We start from the raw sequence: 24,413 nt of genomic DNA on the forward strand, positions 1-24,413 counted from the left end.
CCCTGTTACAATAGGGAACAGGCTTGCTTTTCTACGTTATCAAGGACCCTCCTTAGTCTCTCCATTCTGGGGAACAATGCACTGATGTCATAAAGGTTGAGGCAACTGTCATCTGCTGCTTCCTGCACACTTTATCCCAATCCTGTCTCACTACACCATGCACAGCACTGATAAATCCACACATGGATGACGGGTGGGAAAAGCATTACATATGGAAAGCAGTGGTCCACTATATACCAGTGCAGGCTGGGAAGCATCAGGTTTCTTCATCAACTGGTTCAGACCCTTGGCAGTTAGAGGGTTAGGTGATGATGCACTGTGCATCATCAATGTTAAATGCCAAGCTGGGCCTTACAATGGTGATGGGAAATGTACACTACCAGCACTTCAGCAAATTACAAACAGTCTCTGTGAAGAGACATTACGTGGTTATCAGACTACTCGCACTACCATCCTTGGACATAACCCCTTGATGGTAGTCCTTATCTTGGGCCAAGGATGCGTCTTCATCTCCTAGCAACCATAGTGCATGCCTTCAAGCTCTTCTTCTTTACTGTTCGCTGCTAGGAAAAAAGCTCCACAGCCATGATTCCTACCCTCGTTGGCTACCTAGAACCTTGCATCATCTATATGTGACACCATAAAGCCAATAGTCCTAATGTTCTGAATAAAAGTGTACTCTTTGTGTGGAACAGTACATGGGACTGCACTTTTCAAGCTACCATGATAGTATATGTAGTTGCGTGTTAACTTATCTACTTCATTCGGGTACTGCGGATAAACTATTTATACTTCTTCCTAGGTTGTTTAGTTGTGGTAAGTATAGTGTATATTACTAATATCATTCAAAACCAGTGATGCCTTTACTTCTCTTCTGAGGAATGGGCCAGTTATGGTTACAGCTTATATCTTTACCTCGAACGCTGAGGCACACTCACCTTACCTAATCTATCCACAAATAAGGAAGTAATACTCGACAAAACCCCATTTTAAGTACGTGTATGAGCACGTTGACCATGGAGCCACACAACGTCTGCCTGTGGGTCCTCATTATTAAATAAGACTCCACATCCTGTGACTAAAGCTTCCTGATGCATCCTAAGGCCACGAGAGAGCAAGAGGTCAAACACTACATCATCAAAAGCAAGAAACAAATCTTGTTCCGATCCAGATCATGAGGCCTGCCATGATGCCTGTCCCTTTCCAGGTTGCCCTCTTCATGTAAGTAGAAGGTGAAATGGAGGGACAAGTAAAAGAAGAAACATAGGAAAAGTTAACAAGGGTCTTTGATGTGCAGACACCCATGCTTTTTAGAGAGTTTCGGTTGTCAGGAGTGGCATTTCCTTCCTCCTTGGATCCTATCCAAAATCTGCAGCTGATGCACCCTGAGCTCCATAGACAGTCACTGACTCTGCAGCAGATTGATGCCTTCAAAGAAGCTATTCTGCAGATCTTCATATTTATCTTGTCTTATTCTGGCATGTCTTCTGGCCACACAGACTGAGCGGGGTCCCTAGTCATACTTCTGCTGGTTCCTTCCCTGGAACTGGATTACACCAGATGAAGTCATCCCATGTCAACGTGATTGTCAAAGTTGGTTATTCTGCCCCTCCTCTGGACACCCCTCTTCAAGGGAATCCTGTTTACACCCAGATGTCGGCAGATCATTCCTGTATCTGTTTGAAAAAATGTATTGATGTTCCTTCCCAAGAGGGCAGTTGAGCTGGTTCCCGAGGCATAGTGTAGACTGAGCTGTTACTCATTCTACTTCCTGGTCTCCAGAAAGAAATGGTTCTTGAGGCCCATTCCAGGTTTCAGATTACTGAACTAATTCTTAAAAAAGTAGAAGATCAAGATGATGAGCCTGACATAAATTCTGCTATCCTTGCACTACGAGTAGCATTGCCACATAGCCAGTTTTGTATCGGCATTACCGGTATTTTAATGTTACAGCTGGTTCAAAAACTAGTCAAACTACTAAATGCTGATAGTTTTCCCCTCATCAGTGCATACTTTGAACAGAAAATATAAGAAGAAAGGACTTTAAAATGCATTCAAAATCTCTCTTAATGATCCCTGGCTGGTAATTAAAGTAAACAAAGATAGAAAGGCAATGTTATAAATAAATAATTATGACTTTATTGAATGTTCTATTTATGTGTCTATGTCAGGGCCTTGCAGAATCTTAAAATGTGAACAAATGGCTGGTATTATTATCTGAGAAAGAAGGCAACCCCAACTACAAGGATTGGATGGTGTCCCTGGACCTGTAGGACACATACATTCATGTGTTGTTCCTGCAGTCACACAGGAAATATCTCCTGTTTATGGTAAGATCAATCTATTTCTAGTTCACTGTTCTGATTTTGACCTCACTTCAGACCCTTGGGCCTTTACAAGAGTCGCGTCAGTGGCCACAGGCCATCTTCGCAGGACAGGGATGTAGGAAAGTGGGTTTCTGTTGCAGTAACCCACCCACTTTTTGCCAGATTTCTGATGCACTTTGACTTGATGTGCCCTGGGTCCCTACCAATCAGGCTCCCAGGGCCTGTGTTCTTTCCCAAAACTGTACCTTTGGACCCCCAATTGGCACCTTTTGGGCCACATGTAAGTCCCTTGTAAAAGGTACAGAGAACACTGTAACCAGGGAAGGCCTCTAAGGGCTGCAGCACTTATTGTGCCACCCTTGGAGGTCCTGTACCTTACACACACACACACACTGCCATTGCAGGCTGTGTGTTTTGGTGCAGAAAAAAGTGAAGAGTCGACATGGCACACATACCTGTGTGCCATGCCCTCAACACACTGCCTATAGCTAAGGTAAGACACCCCTCTAGCTAAGTGCACTATACCACTGGTAAGGCTACAGGTGCATGGGCACTGTACCCCTACAGTGTCTAAGTTCATTCTTAGACAATGTAAGTGCAATAAAGCCTTAAAGAGCATATGGTCTGGGAGTTTGTCATTACGAACTCCATAGCACCATAATAGCTTCACTTAATTCTCAGCATAATAAACCCACACTGATGCCAGTGTGGGATTTATTATACATTGCACTCAAGGGGCATCTCAGAGATGTCCCCTGAAATATGACCAGCCTCTGGTGGGTTCCCTAAATGGTACACACCAGCCTGCCACCACGAGACATGTTTCTGGACCCTCTGGGGTGGGAGCCTTCGCTCTCTGGGTCAGAAACAAAGCCTTTACTGGCAGAGGTAGTCGCACCTTCCCCAGGTCAAGAAGAGCCATCTGTGACAGGGGAGCTTCAAAGGCCTTGCAGCCTTTGTGACATGACCCTAGCCTCTCCTGCTATCAGGAGCAGGCCCATTTCCTGTCTCCCCCTCTTTTCGGTGGGAAGACAGGTGTAAAAATTAGAACAGTCCAGAGGGTGTGCCCACTTCTGCCAAATCCACCCCTCAGGTGAGGGAGGCAAGGTGAAGCCCACTCTTCCATGCCCGCCATCCTGCAGATGGCAGGCAGTCTCCATTCAGTGTTTGGGATTGTGTCCACTCCCCCACTCGGGGTGAGCACACCAAGGGTGTAGTCACCCTAAGATCAGTTGCCCATTGGCTACTGACCTCAAGACCCCTAAAACACTCCCTAAATACAGTATTTAGGGCCAGTCCTGAACCCAGAAGGCAGATTCCGGCAACCTACAATGAAGAAGGATGAAAGAGGACGTGCAGCAGAGGAGACTCCAGAAAAGAACTGATTTGACCCCAGCCCTTCCGGCCCGTCTGCAGTTTCCAGAGATCCTGCACCAAGAGTCGTCTTGTCACGCCGCCGGAGATCTCCAGAACCACTGGGAGGGCTGCCTGCCTTCAACAAAGACCGGATCTCTCGTGAACAGTGGCTCTGTTCAAAAGAATCTCCATAGAAAGACTCCGAGCTTGCTAAAGACAAAGAAACCTGATGCCTGGAACCACCACTGCACCCGTCGCCTACGGCCCGAGTCCAAGTGGCCCACCAGTCCCAGCGAGGGCCTCCGGTGCTCCAGAGTCTGAGTCCACCATGGGTTGACCCTTCCAGGACTCCCCGACATCTCCGGCAGCCTCTGCACGGAGATCCCCCCCCAACCGCGAGCAGCCCGGTAAGGTGAAATCCGACCTCAAAAGACACCCCTGCATCCAACCGCCCTGCACCCAGGAGAAGAGGACCTGAGTTGCACCTACATGCCTGAGCTTTCCAACTTACCTGCCCAGCTGTTGTTCCTCTCGGAAGACTTCTTGGACTGAGCCCGCTGCCAAAATCCCAAACTGGCAACTTCCTTTGATGACAACAGGGCACCTGATGCAAAATCAGCACTCTGCACCCGGCCACCCCTGTGCCGCTGTGGGTGCACCTTGTGTGCTAACTTGGACCCCCCTTTGTCCTGAGCATAGCCCTAGGAGCTTTGCTTCCTCAACCTTGTGGCCTGCCCGAGAGCAGTCGCCAACCGACGGCCCCTTAGCCCCGTAGGCTAACATTGTGCCTCAGCACTCTGCACCCAGCTGCCCTAATGCCTCTGAGGGTGCTTTTTGAGTGCATTCTTGAACCTGTGGGAACCCTTGTTCTAACCCCAGAAACTCAACCCCAAAGACCAATTGCTTACCTGCGAAACCGATACCCTCATTTTTGTCTGTAGGATTGCATTGACTGTTTTCCTCTGAAAAATATCTAAGTGTTGAGGATGTTTGTATGGAAACATTAGACACTGTGTTTTTATGAAAACTGTTTTACTTAACTTTTATCTAGAAAATGTCCCAGTGTGATATCAAGGCATATCACACTGAGTAGAAAAAGTAATCTAAAAAGTACTCTAAAAAGTCATCAAAATGAATCCAAAATGTATTACAACTCTAGTTGAATATTTTACCAACCTGTAACAAAAGTCATTCTCATCCAGCTTGCTTGTTGATCAATCTGTCTGGAAAAGTACAATTCTATTTACCTGTACCTGTACCAAGTCCTGCTTGGTTCTAAAAATAAAATACAGCTAAAGAAATATTTTTACTACAAACAATTGGTCTGAGTTCAGTCTTTGAGTGTGTGACATAATTTCATGCCTGAGTGTGTACAATAAATTCTTAACACTACCCTCTGATAAAGCCTTACTGCTCGCCCACACTACCACAAATAGAAAGTATGGTATTATCTACTTTTACCTCTGTAAACCTCTGGGGATCCACTGGACTCTGTGCACACTGTTCCTTACTTTGGTATAGTAAATAGACATCCCTTTTTTTCCGTCATTTGTGTTTGATCAGGGTATGTAACTAGGTTTCACTTTTCAGTTTGTGTGTGAACAAGACTGTCCACAGAAGTAGCCGGGACACTCGGTGCACCTCCGGGTCCGAGGCAGGCCGGTTTTCTATTTCCACTCACCATGCAATCAAGCACACGTGCACTCCTCTCGTAAAATAACACCAACTCCAAAGTGCTCCAAAGAATTTATTTTCAATGCATCGAGCCAACAAGAAGCACCCAACGCGTTTCGGCGAAACCGCCTTGCTCACGGGTAAATTCATTTCTCTTACAAGTGGACATTTAAACAAAACAGTACAAGTGCATGTGACGTGAAAAACAATGACAGTGAAAATAGTCAAAAAGACAACTGTCGGCCATCTTGTAGTGGTCTTAAATAATCACGAAATAACATTCCAAAGCGATGTGCAGGTTAAATCACCAATACGTAATCCTTTCAATACATAGATTACACAACTATATATTTACAGTAGTAAAACAATACATTCATTATTGAATCTCATATCTTTGTCCATCATACCCAGGAATGTTACACATCAAAGCTACAAACATGGATACTATTTGATCTCCATAAATTTCCCCTTCACAGCGGTGTCTTTATAAATTAAATGAAAGTACTTATATCATTACATTATTTGATGAACTTTTTATTTGATGAGCTAATGTGCTGTATCATTTTATTAGTTATAGGGTAATAAGAATTACTTTGATTTAATGTCCTTTTTTATTTTACATTAAAATATGTTTAAGCTATTAATAAAGTTCATCTTTTTCCGTGTCCCTTACCATAGGTAGGTCTCCACCCCAAAGGTGAAGATCTCGCCTACAAGTGAAGAGTTACTAGTAGTAACTTTACACCCATAAATTCAGTCTTAGATGTCTCAACCACTTGGTTTCAGGGGGTGGAGACATGTAAGTCTTCACTTAGGTGTAAATCTACCCAGATAAGGAGAATAGCAAACAAGCATTGGCATAGCCAATAGGTCTTGCCTTTGGGGCCTTATAAGTGTTTAACCATGCAACAGTTAATGTTGTTGCACCAAGGATATTGTGCTGCATCACTAAATACTTATAAGGTCCCAAAAGCGAGACCTATTGGCTATGCCAATGCTTGTTTATTTAATGCAGCTTTATATAGCGTGGACTTTATTTACCCACGCATCAGAGCGCTTTACAATAGAACCAATTACGTTATATAGGATATTTACATAGTTACACGTTACAAATCCAATCAGGATAGTTAAAAAAGTAAAATCAAAAAATTAGGTTAGTACAGGTATATTTTCACCTTCATTTCTGCAGACATATATTTCAGGATATTTCCACTGATTTTCAGGGCTTATAACAATGACCTGTACCATGTAGCCGCGACATGGAAACGTTTTTTATCTGGACTTTGTGTGTCTTTTATATAGATCTTATCTAAAATACACGAGATACTAATAATCTGGTGTGAAGCTGGAGGCGACCTGGTTAGGCAGATGGGAATGTGATATGACACAAGGCGAAGTGGGTTCGGATAAAGGTGTGCGTAGTGCTGATAGGTCGAACGTGTTATGACTGCTCAAGAACGGAACCAATCGAAAAGAAGAGTGGAAGGACCAATCGACAGGCACAGCAGTGTAGCCCTTCTTCCACAGTGTGCCAATCAGTGGGTAGGACACAACAGCAGCAACGGCGGTCAGAGTGTAAAGTGTACTCTGTGGCAGTAGTGGGCCGTAGCTGGTTGTTGGACTGAGAGGTGCTGGAGGTAAGTGAGCAAAAATGAAGGTAGATTATGTGTGCTGGTGTGAGGTCTCACACTGACAATACCGCATCGCGATCACTGTAAAAGCGAAAGTGATCGCGATGACGCACACTAGGGATGCGCGTGCAGCAGCGGGGGGAGGGGTATGGTGCTGAAGGCTGGCGCAGGATGGCTGGGCGAGAAGGGAGGGGGAAATGCGGGGAGCAGCTGTGCACGTGCACGCCATTGTGCACTGTAGCTTGTCGCCAGCACAAAAAGGTGGGTAGCACTTTCTAAACCCACCTACTAAATGTCTCGCCAGACCAGCGCATGCGCTGGGTCAGGCGAGACCTAAAAAGTGTAGATTTACACCTTGGTTCAACCATAAATTTACATCCAAGTAAATCTGCATGTGTAAATTTACCTTTGAAATTGGGTCTATTATGTGCTGTATTGTATTTGTCACTGCAGTTGATGGTCTGTTAGGACCGTGATGAAGTGTAGAGAAATCACCAGAAACAGACACCAGCGCACTGGTTGGCACCTTGTATACTGCAATGTTGTTACGTATGGAGCATTTACTGGGAATAAAAGTTTTGAAAGTCAGTCTGGCACCTGAAGGTTATAAAGAAGATGAGGAATCTGCAGGAAGATTATGTATCTGCCTGAAATATTATAGCCATTTGTTTCAGGCCGTGGTCTCAAATGTGTTCTGTCATATTTTATGTCAGTACAGCCATTATGTAACCATTTTCTTCTCAAGGTCTCATATATTAGCAGAAAGGACTCTTCATGTGATACACACTAGAAAATCTTTGCGGTAGAGTTATTAATTTTGTACGGAAGCAATAAGTGATCATGACTTTAGATTCATACAGGGCTTTATGTGCTGTTGTCTTTTGACAAGAGCTATGTGGTTGTGGCTGACCTGAACCTTTAGCACCTTAAAAGTCCCCTTCCCCATCCTTCTCATATTCTCATGGTCTGATTAGGATTAGTCACCTCCCATATCCAGTTACCTCTCCCTGTTTCTATGTATAGTCCTTCATTCCTTTGCGTTTCATGGCCACCCTAGGTCTACTAATAAAAAAAATCTAATAATTATAGGTATACATTGGTATTCCCAAAGCATGCTTAGCAATGGTCAAAGTAAACACTTTATTCAATTAAAGCATCATGAGTAATTGTAAAGCGTTCAAGTGGTGCTTGGTATAAACAACACAGGATTAGGGCTAGGCACACTCGATTGACACAGAAGAGATTTCTGGTTCCCTATTCCCGAATCCTCATCTGGTGCTTTGCTATAAATAACAAGCATTGGCATAGCCAATAGGTCTCGTCTTTCGGACATTATAAGGGTTTAGCCAGAGCTATTGGCTTTGCCAATGTCTTAAGCTATGTTATAGAGCATTGTGGCTGCTGTGCAGCATGCTGAAAAGTTATAATAGAAAAGTGTTATAAGCATTTTTGGTTCTGTGTATATAACCAAGAAGACATTATGTACAAATGAACAACCCTATATAAAAAGAATTAACATAAAAAATGTCTTCTGATTTTTTTGTCCTGGTAATGCTGGTAACTTCTTCCTGCCTGTTCTAATGCTTGTTTATTCTAGCTTTTCTTTTGTTGTGGTGGGGGGGGGCATAACCAACAGGAGGGTGGAGGTTGGGAAATAGTGCTTGAATTGCAACACGAGTAGCGGACGGATACTAGGAGATAATCAACAAATGTCAGATTCCAAGGGCAGACTTCGGTTTTGCTTAGTGATGCTGAGGTGGTGGTGTGGAGGTGATGCTGACTGATACTGAGGTGGTGTTGAGTAATGCAGTGGTGTTGGGTCTTCCTGAGGTGGTGGTGCTGCACTGGTGCTCAAGTGGTGCTGAGTGATGCTGTGCTGAGTTGATGCTGGGATGATGCTGAGGTGGTGTTGCGCTGATGCTCAAGTGGTGCTGCTTTGGTACTGAATTGCTGCTGAGGTGGGGCTGCTCTGGTACTGAGGTGGGGTTGCACTGGTGTTGAGGTGGTGCTGCGTTGGTGGTGGTGCACTGTGAGAAAGTGCCATCTTTCTTGCATGGTATGCCCCCACTTTTTGCTGAATTGCTGAATGTACTTTGACTAAGTGTGCCCTGGACACCTGCCAATCAGGTGCCCAGGGCCTATGTTCCTTCCCTAAAACAAACCAAACCCAAATTGGCAAACCCTGGCCACATGTCAGCCCCTGGTAAATGGTACCCTAGGTACCCAGGGCCTTGTGATAAGGGCTGCAGCACTCCTTATGCCACCACTAGAGGCCCTGTACCCTTACACACACACACTGCCTTTGCAGGCTGAGTGTTTGGGTGCAAGACAAAAACAAAGTCGACATGACACACATCCCTGTGTGCCATGCCCATCACCTACACTGCCATGGCATACATTAGCCACCCCTCTACCTGTGTGCCTTATGCAAATGGTGTGGGCACTGGAGCAGGAGCCCTGTGCCCCTACAGTGCCCAGGTCCATTCCTGAGTACTGTAAGTGCAGTGCTGCCATTTAAGAGTGCATGGTGCTGAGAGCTTGTCAAACACGAGCTCCACCGCACCATAATGGCAACACTAAAGACTGAGAAGTTTGGCAGTGCCACAGAAGGAGTGTACAAGGAGTTCCTCCTAACTTTGGCTCATGACATCCCCCTAGCTGGACATCTGGGGCAATCCAAAACTTGGGAAAGGCTAGTGAGTCACTTTTACTGGCCCCAGATGCACCAAAAGGTGAAGGAGTTTGTCAGCTCCTGTGTTACCTGTCAAGCCAGTGGCAAGACAGGTGGCCACCCAAAGGCCCCCCTAATCCCAATACCAGTGGTGGGGGTCCCCTTTGAAAGGGTAGGAGTGGACATTGTGGGTCCACTTGAACCTCCCACAGCCTTAGGGAACACATTTATTCTAGTGGTAGTGGATCATGCCACTAGGTACCCTGAAGCAATTCCACTTAGGACTACTACATCTCCTGCAGTAGCCAAGGCCCTCCTGGGTGTCTTCACCAGAGTGGGGTTTCCTAAGGAGGTGGTTTCAGAAAGAGGTTCCAACTTCATGTCTGCTTACCTAACACACATGTGGAAGGAGTGTGGAGTGCAGTATAAGTTTACTACACCCTACCACCCACAAACCAATGGCCTTGTTGAGAGATTCAAGAAGACATTGAAAGGTATGATCATGGGTCTCCCTGAAAAACTCAAAAGGAGATGGGATGTCCTCTTGCCATGCCTGCTTTTCGCTTACAGGGAGATGCCACAGAAGGGAGTAGGTTTCTCACCCTTTGAACTTCCGTTTGGTCATCCTGTAAGGGGACCACTTTGTCTTGTAAAAGAGGGCTGGGAGAGGCCTCTTCAAGAGCCCAAACAAGACATAGTGGACTATGTGCTTGGCCTAAGGTCCAGAATGGCTGAGTACATGGAAAAAGCATCCAAGAACCTTGAGGCCAGCCAGGAGCTCCAGAAGCACTGGTATGACCAAAAAGCTGCACTGGCTGAATTTCAACCTGGGCAACAGGTGTGGGTTTTGGAGCCTGTGGCACCAAGGGCTCTCCAGGATAAATGGAGTGGCCCTTACCCTACCCTAGAAAGAAAGAGTGAGGTCACCTATCTAGTTGACCTGGGCACTAGCAGGACACCCAAAAGGGTCATCCATGTGAACCGCCTCAAGCTCTACAATGACAGGGCTGACATCACCATGCTGATGGTGACTGATGAGGAGCAGGAAGCAGAGAGGAAACCTCTCACTGACCTCCTCTCCTACAGCCCAAAAGATGGGTCAGTAGATGGTGTGATCTTCTCAGACACCCTCTCTGCCCAACAGCAGACTGACCGTAAGCAAGTCTTGCAGCAGTATGCTAGCCTCTTTTCCCTGACCCCTGGTCTGACAAACTGGTGTACCCATGATGTGGACACTGGTGACAGTGCACCTGTCAAAAACAAAATCTATCGACAGTCAGACCAAGTCAAGGAGAGCATCAAAGCTGAGGTCAGCAAGATGCTGGAGTTAGGGGTCATTGAACCCTCTGAGAGCCCCTGGGCCAGCCCAGTGGATCTGTCCCCAAACCTCATCAACAAGGTGAAAAGAGAGAGATGAGGTTCTGTGTGGACAATAGAGGGCTCAACTCTGTCACCAAGACAGATGCTCACCCTATCCCAAGAGCAGATGAGCTGATAGATAAATTAGGGGCTGCCCAATTCCTCAGTACCTTTGACTTAACTGCAGGGTACTGGCAGATTGGCATGGCCCCAGGAGCAAAAGAAAAGACAGCATTCTCCACCCCTGATGGGCATTATCAGTTTACTGTGATGCCCTTTGGGTTAAAGAATGCCCCTGCCACTTTCCAGAGGCTGGTGAACCATGTCGTGGCTGGGCTGGAGTCCTTTAGTGCAGCTTATCTTGATGATATTGCTGTCTTTAGCTCCACCTGGCAGGATCACCTGATCCACCTTGGAAAAGTTTTAGAGGCTCTGCACAATGCAGGTCTCACTATCAAGGCATCCAAATGCCAGATAGGGCAGGGCACTGTGGTGTACTTGGGCCACCTTGTAGGTGGAGGCCAGGTACAGCCCTTACAACCCAAGATCCAGGCCATCATGGACTGGATAGCTCCAACAACCCAGACCCAAGTCAGGGCATTCCTTGGCTTGACTGGATACTACAGGAGGTTTGTGAAGGGGTATGGGTCCATTGTGACCCCCCTCACAGAACTCACCTCCAAGAAGATGCCCAAGAAGGTTAACTGGACAGTTAGATGCCAAAAGGCTTTTGACACCCTAAAAGAAGCAATTTGCTCAGCACCAATTCTAAAAGCTCCAGATTATGCCAAGCAGTTCATAGTGCAGACTGATGCCTCTGAGCTAGGGATAGGAGCGGTCCTATCCCAGACCAATGATGAAGGCCAAGACCAACCTGTTGCTTTTATAAGCAGGAGGCTACTCCCCAGAGAGCAGCGTTGGAGTGCCATTGAGAGGGAGGCCTTTGCTGTGGTTTGGTCCCTGAAGAAGTTGAGGCCATACCTGTTTGATACTCACTTCCTAGTTCAAACTGACCACAGACCTCTCAGATGGCTAATGCAGATGAAAGGGGAAAATCCAAAACTACTAAGGTGGTCCATCTCCCTACAGGGAATGCAGTTTGAAGTGGAACACAGACCAGGGACTGCCCATGCCAATGCAGATGGACTTTCCAGGTTCTTCCACTTAGACAAAGAAGACTCCATAGGGCAAGGTTAGTCTCATCACCTTTAGTTTGGGGGGGTGGGGGTTGTGTGAGAAAGGGCCATCTTTCTTGCATGGTATGCCCCCACTTTTTGCTGACTTGCTGAATGTACTTTGACTGAGTGTGCCCTGGACTCCTGCCAATCAGGTGCCCAGGGCCTATGTTCCTTTCCTAAAACAAACCAAACCCAAATTGGCAAACCCTGGCCACATGTCAGCCCCTGGTAAATGGTACCCTAGGTACCCAGGTCCTTGTGACCAGGGAAGGCCTCTAAGGGCTGCAGCACTCCTTGTGCCACCCTTAGAGGCCCTGTACCCTTACACACACACACTGCCTTTGCAGGCTGAGTGTTTGGGTGCACGACAAAAACAAAGTCGACATGACACACATCCCTGTGTGCCATGCCCATCACCTTCACTGCCATGGCATACATCAGCCACCCCTCTAGCTGGGTGCCTTATGCCAATGGTGTGGGCACAGGAGCAGGAGCCCTGTGCCCCTACAGTGCCCAGGTCCATTCCTGAGTACTGTAAGTGCAGTGCTGCCATTTAAGAGTACATGGTGCTGAGAGCTCGTCAAACACGAGCTCCACCGCACCATAATGGCAACACTAAAGACTGAGAAGTTTGGTATCAAACTTCTCAGCACATTAAACCCGCACTGATGCCAGTGTGGGATTTAATGTACCAAGCACCCCAGAGGGCATCTTAGAGGTGCCCCTTAAACCTAACCTACAATCCATGTCTGCTCTGAGGCTGCCTAGGCTGCCACCCAGCAGACATGTTGCTGGACCCCTGGGTAGGAGAGCCCCTGCTCTCCGGGCCTGCAACAATGCACATCCTGGGCGAGGTGCTAAATCTCCTCCCCCAGGATGGGTAGGGGGAAGCTTCAAAGGCATGCTGCCTCTGTGAGCTTCCCCAGGCCACTGCAACCCCCCACTCTGGCGGGAAGCTTTGGCCGGAAACCCCAAATAAGGACAGGGGATGTGCCAGCCTGCCAACCCCACCCCTCAGGTGGGGGAGATGAGGTGAAGCACATCTCCGGGCTCTTGCCATCTTGAAGATGGGGAGCCCTACCCTATCAGGACTAGGCTACTGCCCCCCTCCCACAGGAGAGAGGCAGGATCGGGGGTGTACCCACCCCAGGACAGGGACCCATTGGTCCCTGCCCTTCACCTACCTGTAACGCCCCTAAATCTAGTATTTAGGGGCACCCTGAACCTTCCTTCCCCAGATTCCAGATTCAAAACTACAAAGAAGAGCAAGAAGAAATAAGACCCGCCCTGCAGCTGCTAAAAAGAGGAAGACACCAACTGCTTTCTCCCCAGCCCTACTGGCCTGTCAACCCTCGAACCTGCTCCTGCTCCAACCCGGCATCTCTTGTGGCCAGCAACCTCAAAAAGCCCCGGAGGACCTGGCTACCTTTTGGCTCTAAGCCCCTGGGACTCCCATGAGTAGAGGCTCTACTCAAAACCTTCCTCTAATCCCTGGCAGCAGCCCGGAACCGCAAACTCAGCACACTCTGCACCAGCCAAGCCTGGCCAGTGCCGGAGTGGGCAAAGACCACGAGGACGACCCCACGGCGACTGTGACCCCGAGTCCGGCACCCAAGGACCTCCCTCGACACTCCTGAAGGAGCCTGCAGCCTCAGAACAAGGTGCCCCCCAACCGCGATCAACAGAGGGTAAGATTTCCCGACACCAAAAGGCACCCCTGCATGCGGAACCCTGCGGCCCCCTGTGCCCAATCCCGGGGTACCTACCTATCCTCCAACTACCCAACTTACCTCTTGAAGTGGTGGTGGCACCTGAAGAATCCCCGTCCCCGAGCTTGCAGCCTTTTTCCAACCCGGAGATTTCCCATTGAAATCAATTGAGCGCCCGAAGGCTCAAAAGCACCCTGCACCCAGCTGCCCAAGTGGCCCTGGCAGTGAAACCTCTACACCTACCGACTTCCCCACTTGCCCTGAGTAAGTGACCAGGAGCCCAGCTCCCACAGCTGCGTTGCTTGCCAGTCAGCAACCACCAACCAAGGCCCCCCTATCCCTCGTAGGATAACATTGGGCCTAACTCACTCTGCACCCGGCCGCCCTAGAGTCGCTGAGGGTGAACCAACTGTACCTACCTGACCCTGGGGGACCCCTGAGTCTATGCCCAGAACCTCAACTCTGCCAGTCGAGTACTTACCCTTAAACCGATAACTCTATTTTCCTCATAGGGTAACATTGACTGGCTTTTTCCTGAAATTTCTTCTAAGTGTGGACTTTTCAAATCTTAAAATATTCACCAAAAATCAGCCGAGTAACGAAAACGAAATTACTCACCTGCTCTTAGGTGAGCTCCCAGTGCTGGATCTTGATGCCCAGCACTGGCTCTGAAAAATACTTACAACTGTACTTACCAGTAACCCAATTTTCTTCCATAGGAAATCATTGACTGTTTTTCTGTGAAATTTCTTTTAAGTGTCAATTTCTGCAATCTTTAAATATTCTTCAAAAATCGTATAATATCTGAAAACGTAATTACTTACCTGTTTTGGATAAAGGTCCCAGTACTGAGTCTAGGCACCCAGTACTGGATTACAAAAGTAACGAGAGCATACTGTACCTGCAACTTGAATTTTCTTCCATAGGGAATCATTGACTGTTTTCTTTGAAATATTTTCTAAGTGTCAACTTTTAAAATAGCTAAATATTGTTTAAAAATCATTACAGTAATTAAGTCGACTTTCATCACTTGATTCTGAGTACTGACCCAGGACTGAATCTAGGATCCAGTCCTGGAATTCCAAAAGTAATCTAAAAAGTAATCTGTTGCAAATAACTTGAATTTTCCATTTTGCCCAATGCATTGTTGTGTTTAAACTAGAGTTGCCTATTGCAACCACTTGTAACTGTTTACAAAAGTCAATTGCATATTGCAAAAGTATTTATATGAAATATCTCATTCTGAGAAAGTATATTTTAAATCCAAGTGTTGGTTCTAAAATAAAACAAGCATATATTTTTTATATATAAACCATTGGCCTAGGGTTCAGTTATTGAGTGTGTGAAACCATTTGCTGACTGAGTGTGTGCAACAAATGCGTTACACTGTCCTCTGATACTGCCTTACTGCTCGACCAAGCTACCACTTTAGAGAGTAAGGTTATATCTAACTTTAGCCTCTGTCAAACCCTGGGGGACTGTGGACTCTGTACACCCTGTACCTATTAAGGAACAGTATATACAGAGCCACTTTCTCACATGCACTGATGCAGAAGTAGTGCTGTGTTGATACTAAGCTTCTGCTCAGGTGGTGCAGAGGGATGCTGAGTTGGTGCTGTGCTGAGGTGATTCTGCACTGACGCTGAAGTAGTGCTGTGTTGGTGCTGAATAGATGCTGAGATAGGGTTGCACTAGTGCTGAGGTGGGGCTGTGCTAGCGGTGGTGCACTGATGCAGAGGTGATGCTGTGCTGCTACTGAGATGGTGCTGTGCTAATGTTGAGGTGATGTGTTGCTGGTGCTGCGCAGGTGCTGAGTTGGTGCTGCACCTGTGGTGGTGCATTGATGAGGAGGTGGTGCTGTGCTGATGCTGAAATTATGCTGATGCTGAGGTGATGTTTTGCTGGTGCTGAGGTGGTGCTGTGTTGGTGCTGTGGTGGTGCTGCCCAGGTGCTAAGTTGGTGCTGCACAAGCGGTAGGGCACTGATGAGGAGGTGGTGCTGTGCTGATGCTGAGACTGTGATTTGCAGATGCTGTGGTAGTGTTGTGGTGATACTGAGGTGATGCTGCATTGGTGCGGAGGTGGTGCTTTACTGGTGCTGAGGTGGTGTTGCGCTAATGCTGAAATGGTGCTTTGTTGTTCTGAATTGCTGCATATGTAGGGTTGTACTGGTACTGAGGTGGGGCTGTGCTGTTGCTGAGGTAGAGCTGCACTGGTGGTGATAAACTGATGCAGGTGTGGTGCTGTGCTAATGCTGAGATGGTGCTGTGCTGATGTTGAGGTGATACTGTGCTGGTGCTGAGGTGATGCTGTGCTGGTGTTGAGGTGGTGTTGTGCTGGTGTTGAGTTGGTGCTGCACTGGTGGTGGTGCACTGATAAGGAGGTGGTGCTGTCCTAATGCTGAAATGGTCTGATGTTGAGGTGATGATTTGCTGATGCTGAGGTGGTGCTTCCCCGGTGCTGAGTTGGTGCAGCGCAGGTGGTAGGGCACTGATGAGGAGGTGGTGCTGTGCTGATGCTGTGATTGTGATTTGCAGATGCTGAGGTAGTGATGTGCTGAGGTGGTGCTAAGCTCATGAAGAAGTGGTGCTGCCTTTGGTGCTGAGTTGTTGCTGAGGCACGACTGTGCTGGTGTTGAGGGACAGCTGCGCTTGTTCTGAGGTGAAGTTGCGCTAATGCTGAATTGTTGCTGTACTGGTGGCGGTGCACTGATGAAGATGGGGTGCTGTGCTGATGCTGAGGTTGTGCTCTGCTGATGCTAAGGTGGTGCTGAGGTGGTGCTCAAGTGATGCTCAGGTGATACTGTGCTAATGATGAGATGGTGCTGCGCTGATGCTGAGGTGGTGCTGTGTTGATGCTGTGTTGGTGCTGAGGTGCTGCCTGACTGGTGCTGAGTGATACTGAGGTGTTGGTGTGCAGAGGTGATACTCAGGTGGTGCTGAGTGATGCTGAGGTAGTGCTGAATTATGCTTTGGCGGTGCTCAGGTGATGTTGTGCTGCTGCCCATATGGTGCTGAGTGATGCTGAGTTGGTTCTGTGCTTGTGCTGAGGTGATGATGCACTGGTGCTGAAGTGGTGCTGCACTGATGCTGATGTGGTGATGTGTTGGTGCTGAGTTGCTGCTGAGATGGTGCTGGGCTGGTGCTGCGCTGATGCTGTGGTGGGGCTGAGCAGGTACTGATTTGGTGCTGCGCTGATGGTGGTGCACTAATGCAGAGGTGGTGCTGTGTTGATGCTTTGATTGTGCTGAGGTGGTGTTGAATGATGCTGAGGAAATGCTTTGCTGGTCCTGAGTGATGCTGTGGTGGTACTGAGTGATGCTGTGCTGGTGCTGCACTGATGTTGAGGGGGTGGTGCTGTACTGATGCTGAGGTAGTGCTGTGCTGGCAGTGAGGTGGTACTGCACTGGTGCAGAGGTGGTGCTGTGCTTGAACGGTGTGTTGGTGCTGAGGTGGTGCTGTACTGGTGCTGAGGTAGTGCAGTGCTGGGGCTGAAGTAGTGCTGCGCTGGGGCTGAATGATGCTGAGCTGCTGCTGTGCTGGTGTTGTGGTGGTGCTCAGGTGCTGCCGAGTGATGCTCAGGTGGTTCTATTTTTATGCTGCTGAAGTGGTGCTGAGTGACGTTGACTGTTGCTGAAGTGGTGCTGCTCTGATGCTGAGGTGGTGCTGTGCTTGTGCTGAGTTGATGTGTTGGTGCGGTGCTGCACTGGTGCAGTGCTGGGGCTGAGGTAGTGCAGCGCTGGAGTTAAATGATGCTAAGGTGCTGCTGTGCTGGTGTTGTGGTGGTGCTCAGGTGTGGCTGAGCGAAGCTCAGGTGGTGCTGTGGTTGTGCTGCTGAAGTGGTGCTGACTGATACTGACTGGTGCTGAAGTGATGCTGAGGGGGTGTTGCACTGTCTACGTGCAGGATATATTGATAAGTAACGAGTTTGAGGCATCCCTTTGGTAATGGTTTTATTTCACTAAGGATTGAAACCTAAAAGAAAGCATCAAAACTCTCACTCCCCAGGTTTTGTTAACCTATTGCATGCTCATGATGAGCCCAGCTCGTCATGAGGCACAGTGGAGCTGTGCTCATGACGAGCTGGGCTCGTCATAACCGTCGCGCCACTCCCATGCGTAATTGATTCCCCGCCTGTGCGGGAGAATCAATTAGTGGGCTTGTCATGAGCACAGCGCCGCCGCCACCGCCCCCCCACCCGCGCCGCGGGGAATTACCCCCGCAGCGCAGGGGTTAATTTTCATTAAATTTACTGAAAGCAACATGCAAAGATGATGCAATGGATTAGATTTTCATAATTGCACAAACTCCTTCAGATGGTAGTGGTGAAAAGAGGATTGTTACTGAGCTTTATTAATAATTTTTAGATCTTAGCCTCTAGTGAGATTGCTCAACCTTGTGAAAATTCTCTTTTTGGAGAACTAAAATGAAATTGTTCACTCAGTGGAGATCATGATCAACTGGACCTCCATGACAGCTTTGTTACGTGTGGCCTCCATTTGGTCTTTTATCCATCATTTTATTGTCTCTTGTTAGATTCCTGTTTATTATTACTGGGATTCTTTATAACACTATTCTTTGAAGATGGGCACTTCTTGTATAAAAACCTTGTTGTACTTCTCTTTTCATTTTAATGTGTGCTAACAGTATTACATTTGCTGTCACTTCATTCAAAGTATGAATGATTCCTCTCTTCTCCTTTTCTCTTTCTTTTTCCTTCTCCCTCTTTTTTTCTCTTACAAAATCTCCTAAAAATGCATATTGTTTTGTAAATAGTTTATATATTGAACTGTTAAGCTTGCATATATTTATTTTATTCACTGTGCTTGAATTGTACTGTTTTGAATATTGTGTTTACTTTATATTAGTCTTCCATATAAGTTCAATAAAGCATTTTAAACTTTAAAAAAGTATGATAATAATATAGCAATGGGCAAAGCCACAACCTTTTCCAGGGAGCCTGTTTTGAGTGACATTGAGTTTGATGTGCTAAAAGGCCATTTAGGAATCATTCTGATAGTTCTTCGGTCTGTCTGTGGTGCAAAGGTAGAGCTAAACAATGTACAAGAGTGAGCGTTCCAGTTAGACAGCTTGATGAGAGTTGAGGATTGTGGGATTTGATGTTAATCCTCCCAGTTAAGAAATCAAATGGAGATTTTAGTCACATTGAAATACAGCATACAATAAGTACTTCATCCAAACAGATTTGTTGATATTTGACCTTGTACTTTTAGAGGGTCAGTTCTAATTGATGTGCTGAAAATTAGTTTTGCAATATAAAGATAAATATCCGCTTTTGTTTTTCTTCTTGTTCTAGGACTTCTAATTTACATGCTTTATTTTGTAGTTCCAGTGAGAAAAGAGACACTTCATTCCAGTTTGATGGCAGTGGATATTCTATAGTAGAGAAGACCCTTCGACCTGAAACGACATACATAGAAATGCATTTCAGCACCCTCTCACAGAATGGGCTTCTCCTGTATTTAGCTTCCGATGGGATGGTGAGTAATTCTGACTCAGCAATTCATTTATCCTTTTTGGTAGACACTGTCAAACATGAAGATTTATATTAGTTTACCAACAGAGTGTGATAATTCCAAATTAATGTTAGCGTGATGTTGAATAGATTAAGTACTCTAACTTAAAAGAAACCAGTAGACTGCCTCTAGTCTCTTTTGTCATTGAGTGTTCTGATCTTACAGTTTTAACTTCTGTTGAGCGAAGTAATTCTCTGGGTTATTGTGCTGGGGATGAAGTGTCTAATCACACAGGCTACCTTCAGGCGGGGATGGAAGATCTATGCCCCTCAATAGGGAAGCAGGGACATACAACCCTTCATGCCCCAGGTTGTATCGATGCCCCAGATTTATCTCCTGCTGACCCAAGCAATCTGCCTGTTTAATATGATGTGGATGAAAAGATCAACCATACGGCCAATCATCAGTTGGGGTTGGTGGATTCAATTACTCTAGATCTTTCTTCTGTTGACCCAAGTAATCTGTCTGTTTATTATGTTGGGGATGAAAAGATCAACCATACAGACAATTATCAGGTGGGATTGGCAGACTCAACTACCTTAGTAGAGAGTCACAGCCATATGGAGCTACATCCAATTTCACTAACCCCTTGTGAGCTGGTCAACAATCTTGCAGATAGTAGGTGCAAGCACTATGTTGCTAATAGCTTGAACCATCTAGGGAATTGTGGCCAAGACGAGCTATTAGTTGCTGTGACTGAAATTGAGCCGAATGGGCAGAATAACCCCGCCCCTTTCCTTAAATTACTATCCTGGTACATAGCTGGTCTGGGGTCGAAATTAGAATGGAGGGAATTAATAGCCGAACAATATATTTGCCTGTTACAGAAGACGTGGGCGACAGAAAAAGAACATATTGAGGGGTTCACTTGTGATAGCGTGGAGGCAAATCCGGCAGCCCACTATGGGAGAGCGATAGGTGGGCTCATGATCCTAAGGAAGAATAGTTGCGCTAGCACTTCTACACTGATGCCGATCGATAGTCTTGACCTAATGGGGATCACTGTGACTTTCTAGTCTGGTCTTTGTTTGTCTATGTTTAATATCTATGTCAGGAGCACAAGGGGACCTGATAAATCTACCACATTATCCCTCCTTGTTTTTTTTTTGGTTAAATTGGAATCCAACATAAAAATAGTAGTAGCTGGTGGTTTCAATACCTCCTTTGAACACTCGACCCACCTAAACGACATAACAAAAGAGGAGGATGAAGTCTGGCGTATTCCACCACTGTTAGGTCACCCTAAGAAAAGGTTCTCAAATGTTGCACTAGAACTGGCTCCCCTCACATTAAGCAGGGGCTTTAGAGCATGCAATGGGCGCACTCCATCTGACATCATAAGGGCAGTAACATTTAAAAGAGGGGTTTTTACTAGTACCATTGACTATGTATCTGATAGAGACATCTTGACTATGTATCTGATAGAGACATCTAGCCGCAGATTCCTTAACTTAGAATATCCCCAGGTGTCATACTGAATCCGGAAAAACTTTTGTAGCAGCACCTCTGCGCGCCGGGGGACTGTGTCACATGACCCCGCCCTGACATCGTCCACATACGTGACGTCAGCGAGGTCATATAATTCCTCCCGGCGCGCTAACGTCAGTTTCCTTCTTTTCCGCGTGCAACACGGATCCGGAGTGAGCGGTTCCTCTGGCCTGTTTTCAGGCCTCCTTGTCGACGCTTCGCGTCAGGAACAGTGTGCAATGCCATCGGGCTTTAAAACTTGTAATTCCTGTTCGCGACAGATGTCTGCGACGGACCCGCATCTTATTTGTATGTGGTGTCTGGGTGTCTTCGCAGTCCATGACTCCATGTACTGCGAAGCCTGCCAACACCTGAAGCCGAAGTTTTGCCGGGAGCGGTGTATGAAGCTCTCTGGGCACGGCTGTCCCGGTCGGAGTCATCTCCTCCCCGGCTTCTTCTTCAATGGCAGGTCCCTCTACTGTCTGGTTCTGCCGTTGTTCGGCCTCCGGGGTCCGGGGCTTTCGTTCACCACTTTGTAAGTTGAGGCGCTTGTCGCCAAGGTCTTCGACCTCCCCTTCTTCTGTTGTCAGAGGCACTGGTTCCTGGAACATTCCAGACATGTGCTCCCAACAGTTGCCCCCCCTCTACCAACCCTTTCCGGGTGTGGGGGCGACTCGGGCCCAAATGGAGGCATATGCCGCAACTCTGCAGGCCTCCCTTGGGCCCTCTCCCATTCCGGGGGCGTCCTCGGCGCCTCTGCTTCTTCTGGGATCTCTGACGGATTCGCCGGGGCGAAGTCAATTGAGCCTTTTCCCCCCAGGAACGTCAGAGATGTGGTGCCGTTAGGGTGCGGCCCGGTTGAGTCCCCCTCTGCGGTCCACGTGGAGTCGTTAGGACGTTGCCCATTTGGGTCCCCCTCTACGATCCACGGCGCCTCTGCCGCGCCGCATAGCCCCGCTGGGCTCCCTGTGGCGCCGCAGGTGGTTGCAGGTGCTCATAGCCCTGCCTTGAGCACACCCTGGGCTCCCGGGCAGGCGATCGCCTGTCCGGAGCCGGGGTCGGTGCCGTACTGGCGCCGAAAGCTTGCCTCCTCGGCCCGCCTCCTCGGCTCCGCCTCCGCTTCTTTCTCCGGAGTCGGAGCTCATTGGAGTCGACACCGAAAGCTTGCCTCGCTGGCTCTGTGCCTTCTCCTTCTTCGGAAGGGGGCTTTGTCATAGTTTTGGCGCCAGACGGCACTGAGTCGACGCCGGATGCTGCCGAGACAGCGACTGACGAAGCAAGGGTGGCGCCGACGTGCGTCGTTTCGGCACTGTGTCCACGCCGAATTATGGACTCTTCTCCGGAGGCCTCTGGAGAGAGTTCAGCGCCGCCCTCTCGTCCAGCATCACCGGAGGTACTGTTGCCAGTGCCCCCCTTGGAATTTGTGGAGCCTCCTCAGGAGCTCCCAGATCTGGCAGTCTCTACGCCTCCCCAGGAGCCACGTCAGGATCCTCATTCTTCAATGGGGCTCCCTTCCGTGGGGCTTTGGTCGCACCCTCAGTGTCTTGGGAGGGTCAGCTTACAACCCTCCCCCACTGATAAGTTGTGTCCCCTCCACGGAGGGCTAGCGAGGCTGGTGCAGCTTTTTTGAGAGTGGTCTCATTAGCCACCTGCATTTTAAACATGCAACCCCCATCTGCCCCCTTGTCTGTGGACCCCTTGCTTGAGGTCCTTCACCGGGGGTCTGGGAATGTGGAGCCACTTCTGCCCTCTGAGGCTTCCCTTTATGATACCCTTTTGGGTACCTGGGTCCGGCCTGCTTCCGGTGACCCAGTGGCTCGTTCAGTTTTGCACCCCCACCGTCCAGCTCCGCATGACCCTGTTTGTCTTTTTGTGCATCCTGATGTGCACGGGTTTGTGTTGCAGACTGCTTTTCCTTCACTGCCTCCTCTAATGCTTCCTCCCACTCTGGAGTCTAGATGGCTTGAGTCATAGGGTAGGATCATCTTTGCTTCCACTAGTGCGGCCCTACGGTCCTTAAATACAGTGTGTGATTTGGTTCAGGCTACATCTGCCCTGTGGGACTCTGCAGAGTTTTTGCTTTCTGCCACCTCTGAAGGTGCTCGGGTTGATCTTCTTCGCCACCTCTGGGACGGCCGCAACCTTGCCGAATTCACAATCCACTCAGCCTTAGATACTGCAGATTCTTTGGGCCGAGCTATGGCGGGCTCTGTTGCCTTAAGGCGTCCCGCTTGGTTACGGGATAGTGTCTTCCCAGAAAATATCCGGGAGCGACTGGTTGACTTACCCTTTGATGGGGTTTTGCTGTTTGATGCTCACGCCGAGTCGGCGGTTCACCGACTCCTTGCAGGCTTTCGTCCTCCCACTTATGTCTTCTTAGGCCTATCTTCCATGGTGATACTTTTTCATTTCGCATCCCTTCGATGCGCTCTGTGTTTAACATGGGTGGTGAACCTTACGTCCTCTTTTCTGTGGTCAAGGGTGATTACTCTTTTATTGGCATCCCTTGAGTGCGTTTTGCTTTCAGCTGCATGTTGGCCTGCTATGCCAGCGTTCCACGGGTTGCTGTGTCTGGTCCTCTGACTGTGGTATTGAGCCGGCGGCTCAGCTTGGTAATGTCATACGGCTCGGAACTCAGGTTCATGGGTTCAGATCGTTACTGCACTCTTTTAGCTTGGCTTCTTGCCCTAAGAGGTGTTCCCCGTTGTTTGGGGTATGCATACTCCATGTGGGGTACTTTTATGCTATTATATAGCTTTGCTTATTTCACCTTGACCTGGAGAGCTTGTGTCGCCATGCGTCGTCTGGTGGTCAGATTGTCCGGTGTTCTCTGTTTTTTCCTGGGGCCATATGCTCACGCCATGAACATCCACCTCTTTGGGAGGATTAATGGGCTCCTCTTCTACAATGGCTCCAGCCTGACCTTACTGTGCTAGATATGTTCCGGTACGGGCATGTTCTGGCTCCTGGCAAGATCTGTCTGTACATGATTATATGTTCATACATTCTGTATACATGCTGGCTGCCCCTATGTTGCACCTCTTTCGAGGCTGCACAACGCGGACCAATAACTTCATATGCATTTGTATTCCTCTTCCTATGTCGTCACCTCTTTCGAGGCCGCACGACCCGGACCAATATCTCCATGTGTGAGGGACCTTTTCTAGGTAGTAGCAAGTTGCCAATAGGTTCCTCCTTGCTTCTGCTTGCTGGTGTACTTTCCCAATTTCACATATGCTCCTTTTTTGGTGTTCAACACTATGCGTCTTTTCTGGAGTGTTGGTCTCGGATTCAGAGACTCTTCCCACCATTCGTAAATTTGGCATTTTTTGGACACTTCCTTCGGATCTGCCCTTTTCCACGTTTTCACGTACTATTGTTACAGCTGAGCCTGCGGGACAGCTCTATTGTAGGTTGTTTCTTTGGCTTCATATTGCCCGGTCGGACAGTCTTATGCTTCTTGTGTAAGCCACCTTAAGGTCTCTCTGGCTGTTTGCCTACTGAAT

The 24,413-nt window shown here is 47.9% G+C and overlaps 1 protein-coding gene across 3 annotated transcripts in view; it reads left to right on the forward strand.

Moving 5' to 3' along the window:
- The window catches only part of LAMA1 (laminin subunit alpha 1), a 692,815-nt gene that overhangs the window by 559,489 nt on the left and 108,913 nt on the right, over window positions 1–24,413 (forward strand). For all 3 annotated transcript variants that reach the window (XM_085605997.1, XM_085606000.1, XM_085605998.1), the window contains one exon: window positions 19,251–19,404. In XM_085605997.1, the coding sequence (XP_085462123.1) occupies window positions 19,251–19,404 (154 nt within the window). The remainder of the gene's footprint in view (window positions 1–19,250; window positions 19,405–24,413) is intronic.

The sequence above is a fragment of the Triturus cristatus genome, chromosome 5_1 (assembly GCF_964204655.1).
Source record: "Triturus cristatus chromosome 5_1, aTriCri1.1, whole genome shotgun sequence".
In the NCBI taxonomy this organism is placed as follows: Eukaryota; Metazoa; Chordata; class Amphibia; order Caudata; family Salamandridae; genus Triturus; species Triturus cristatus.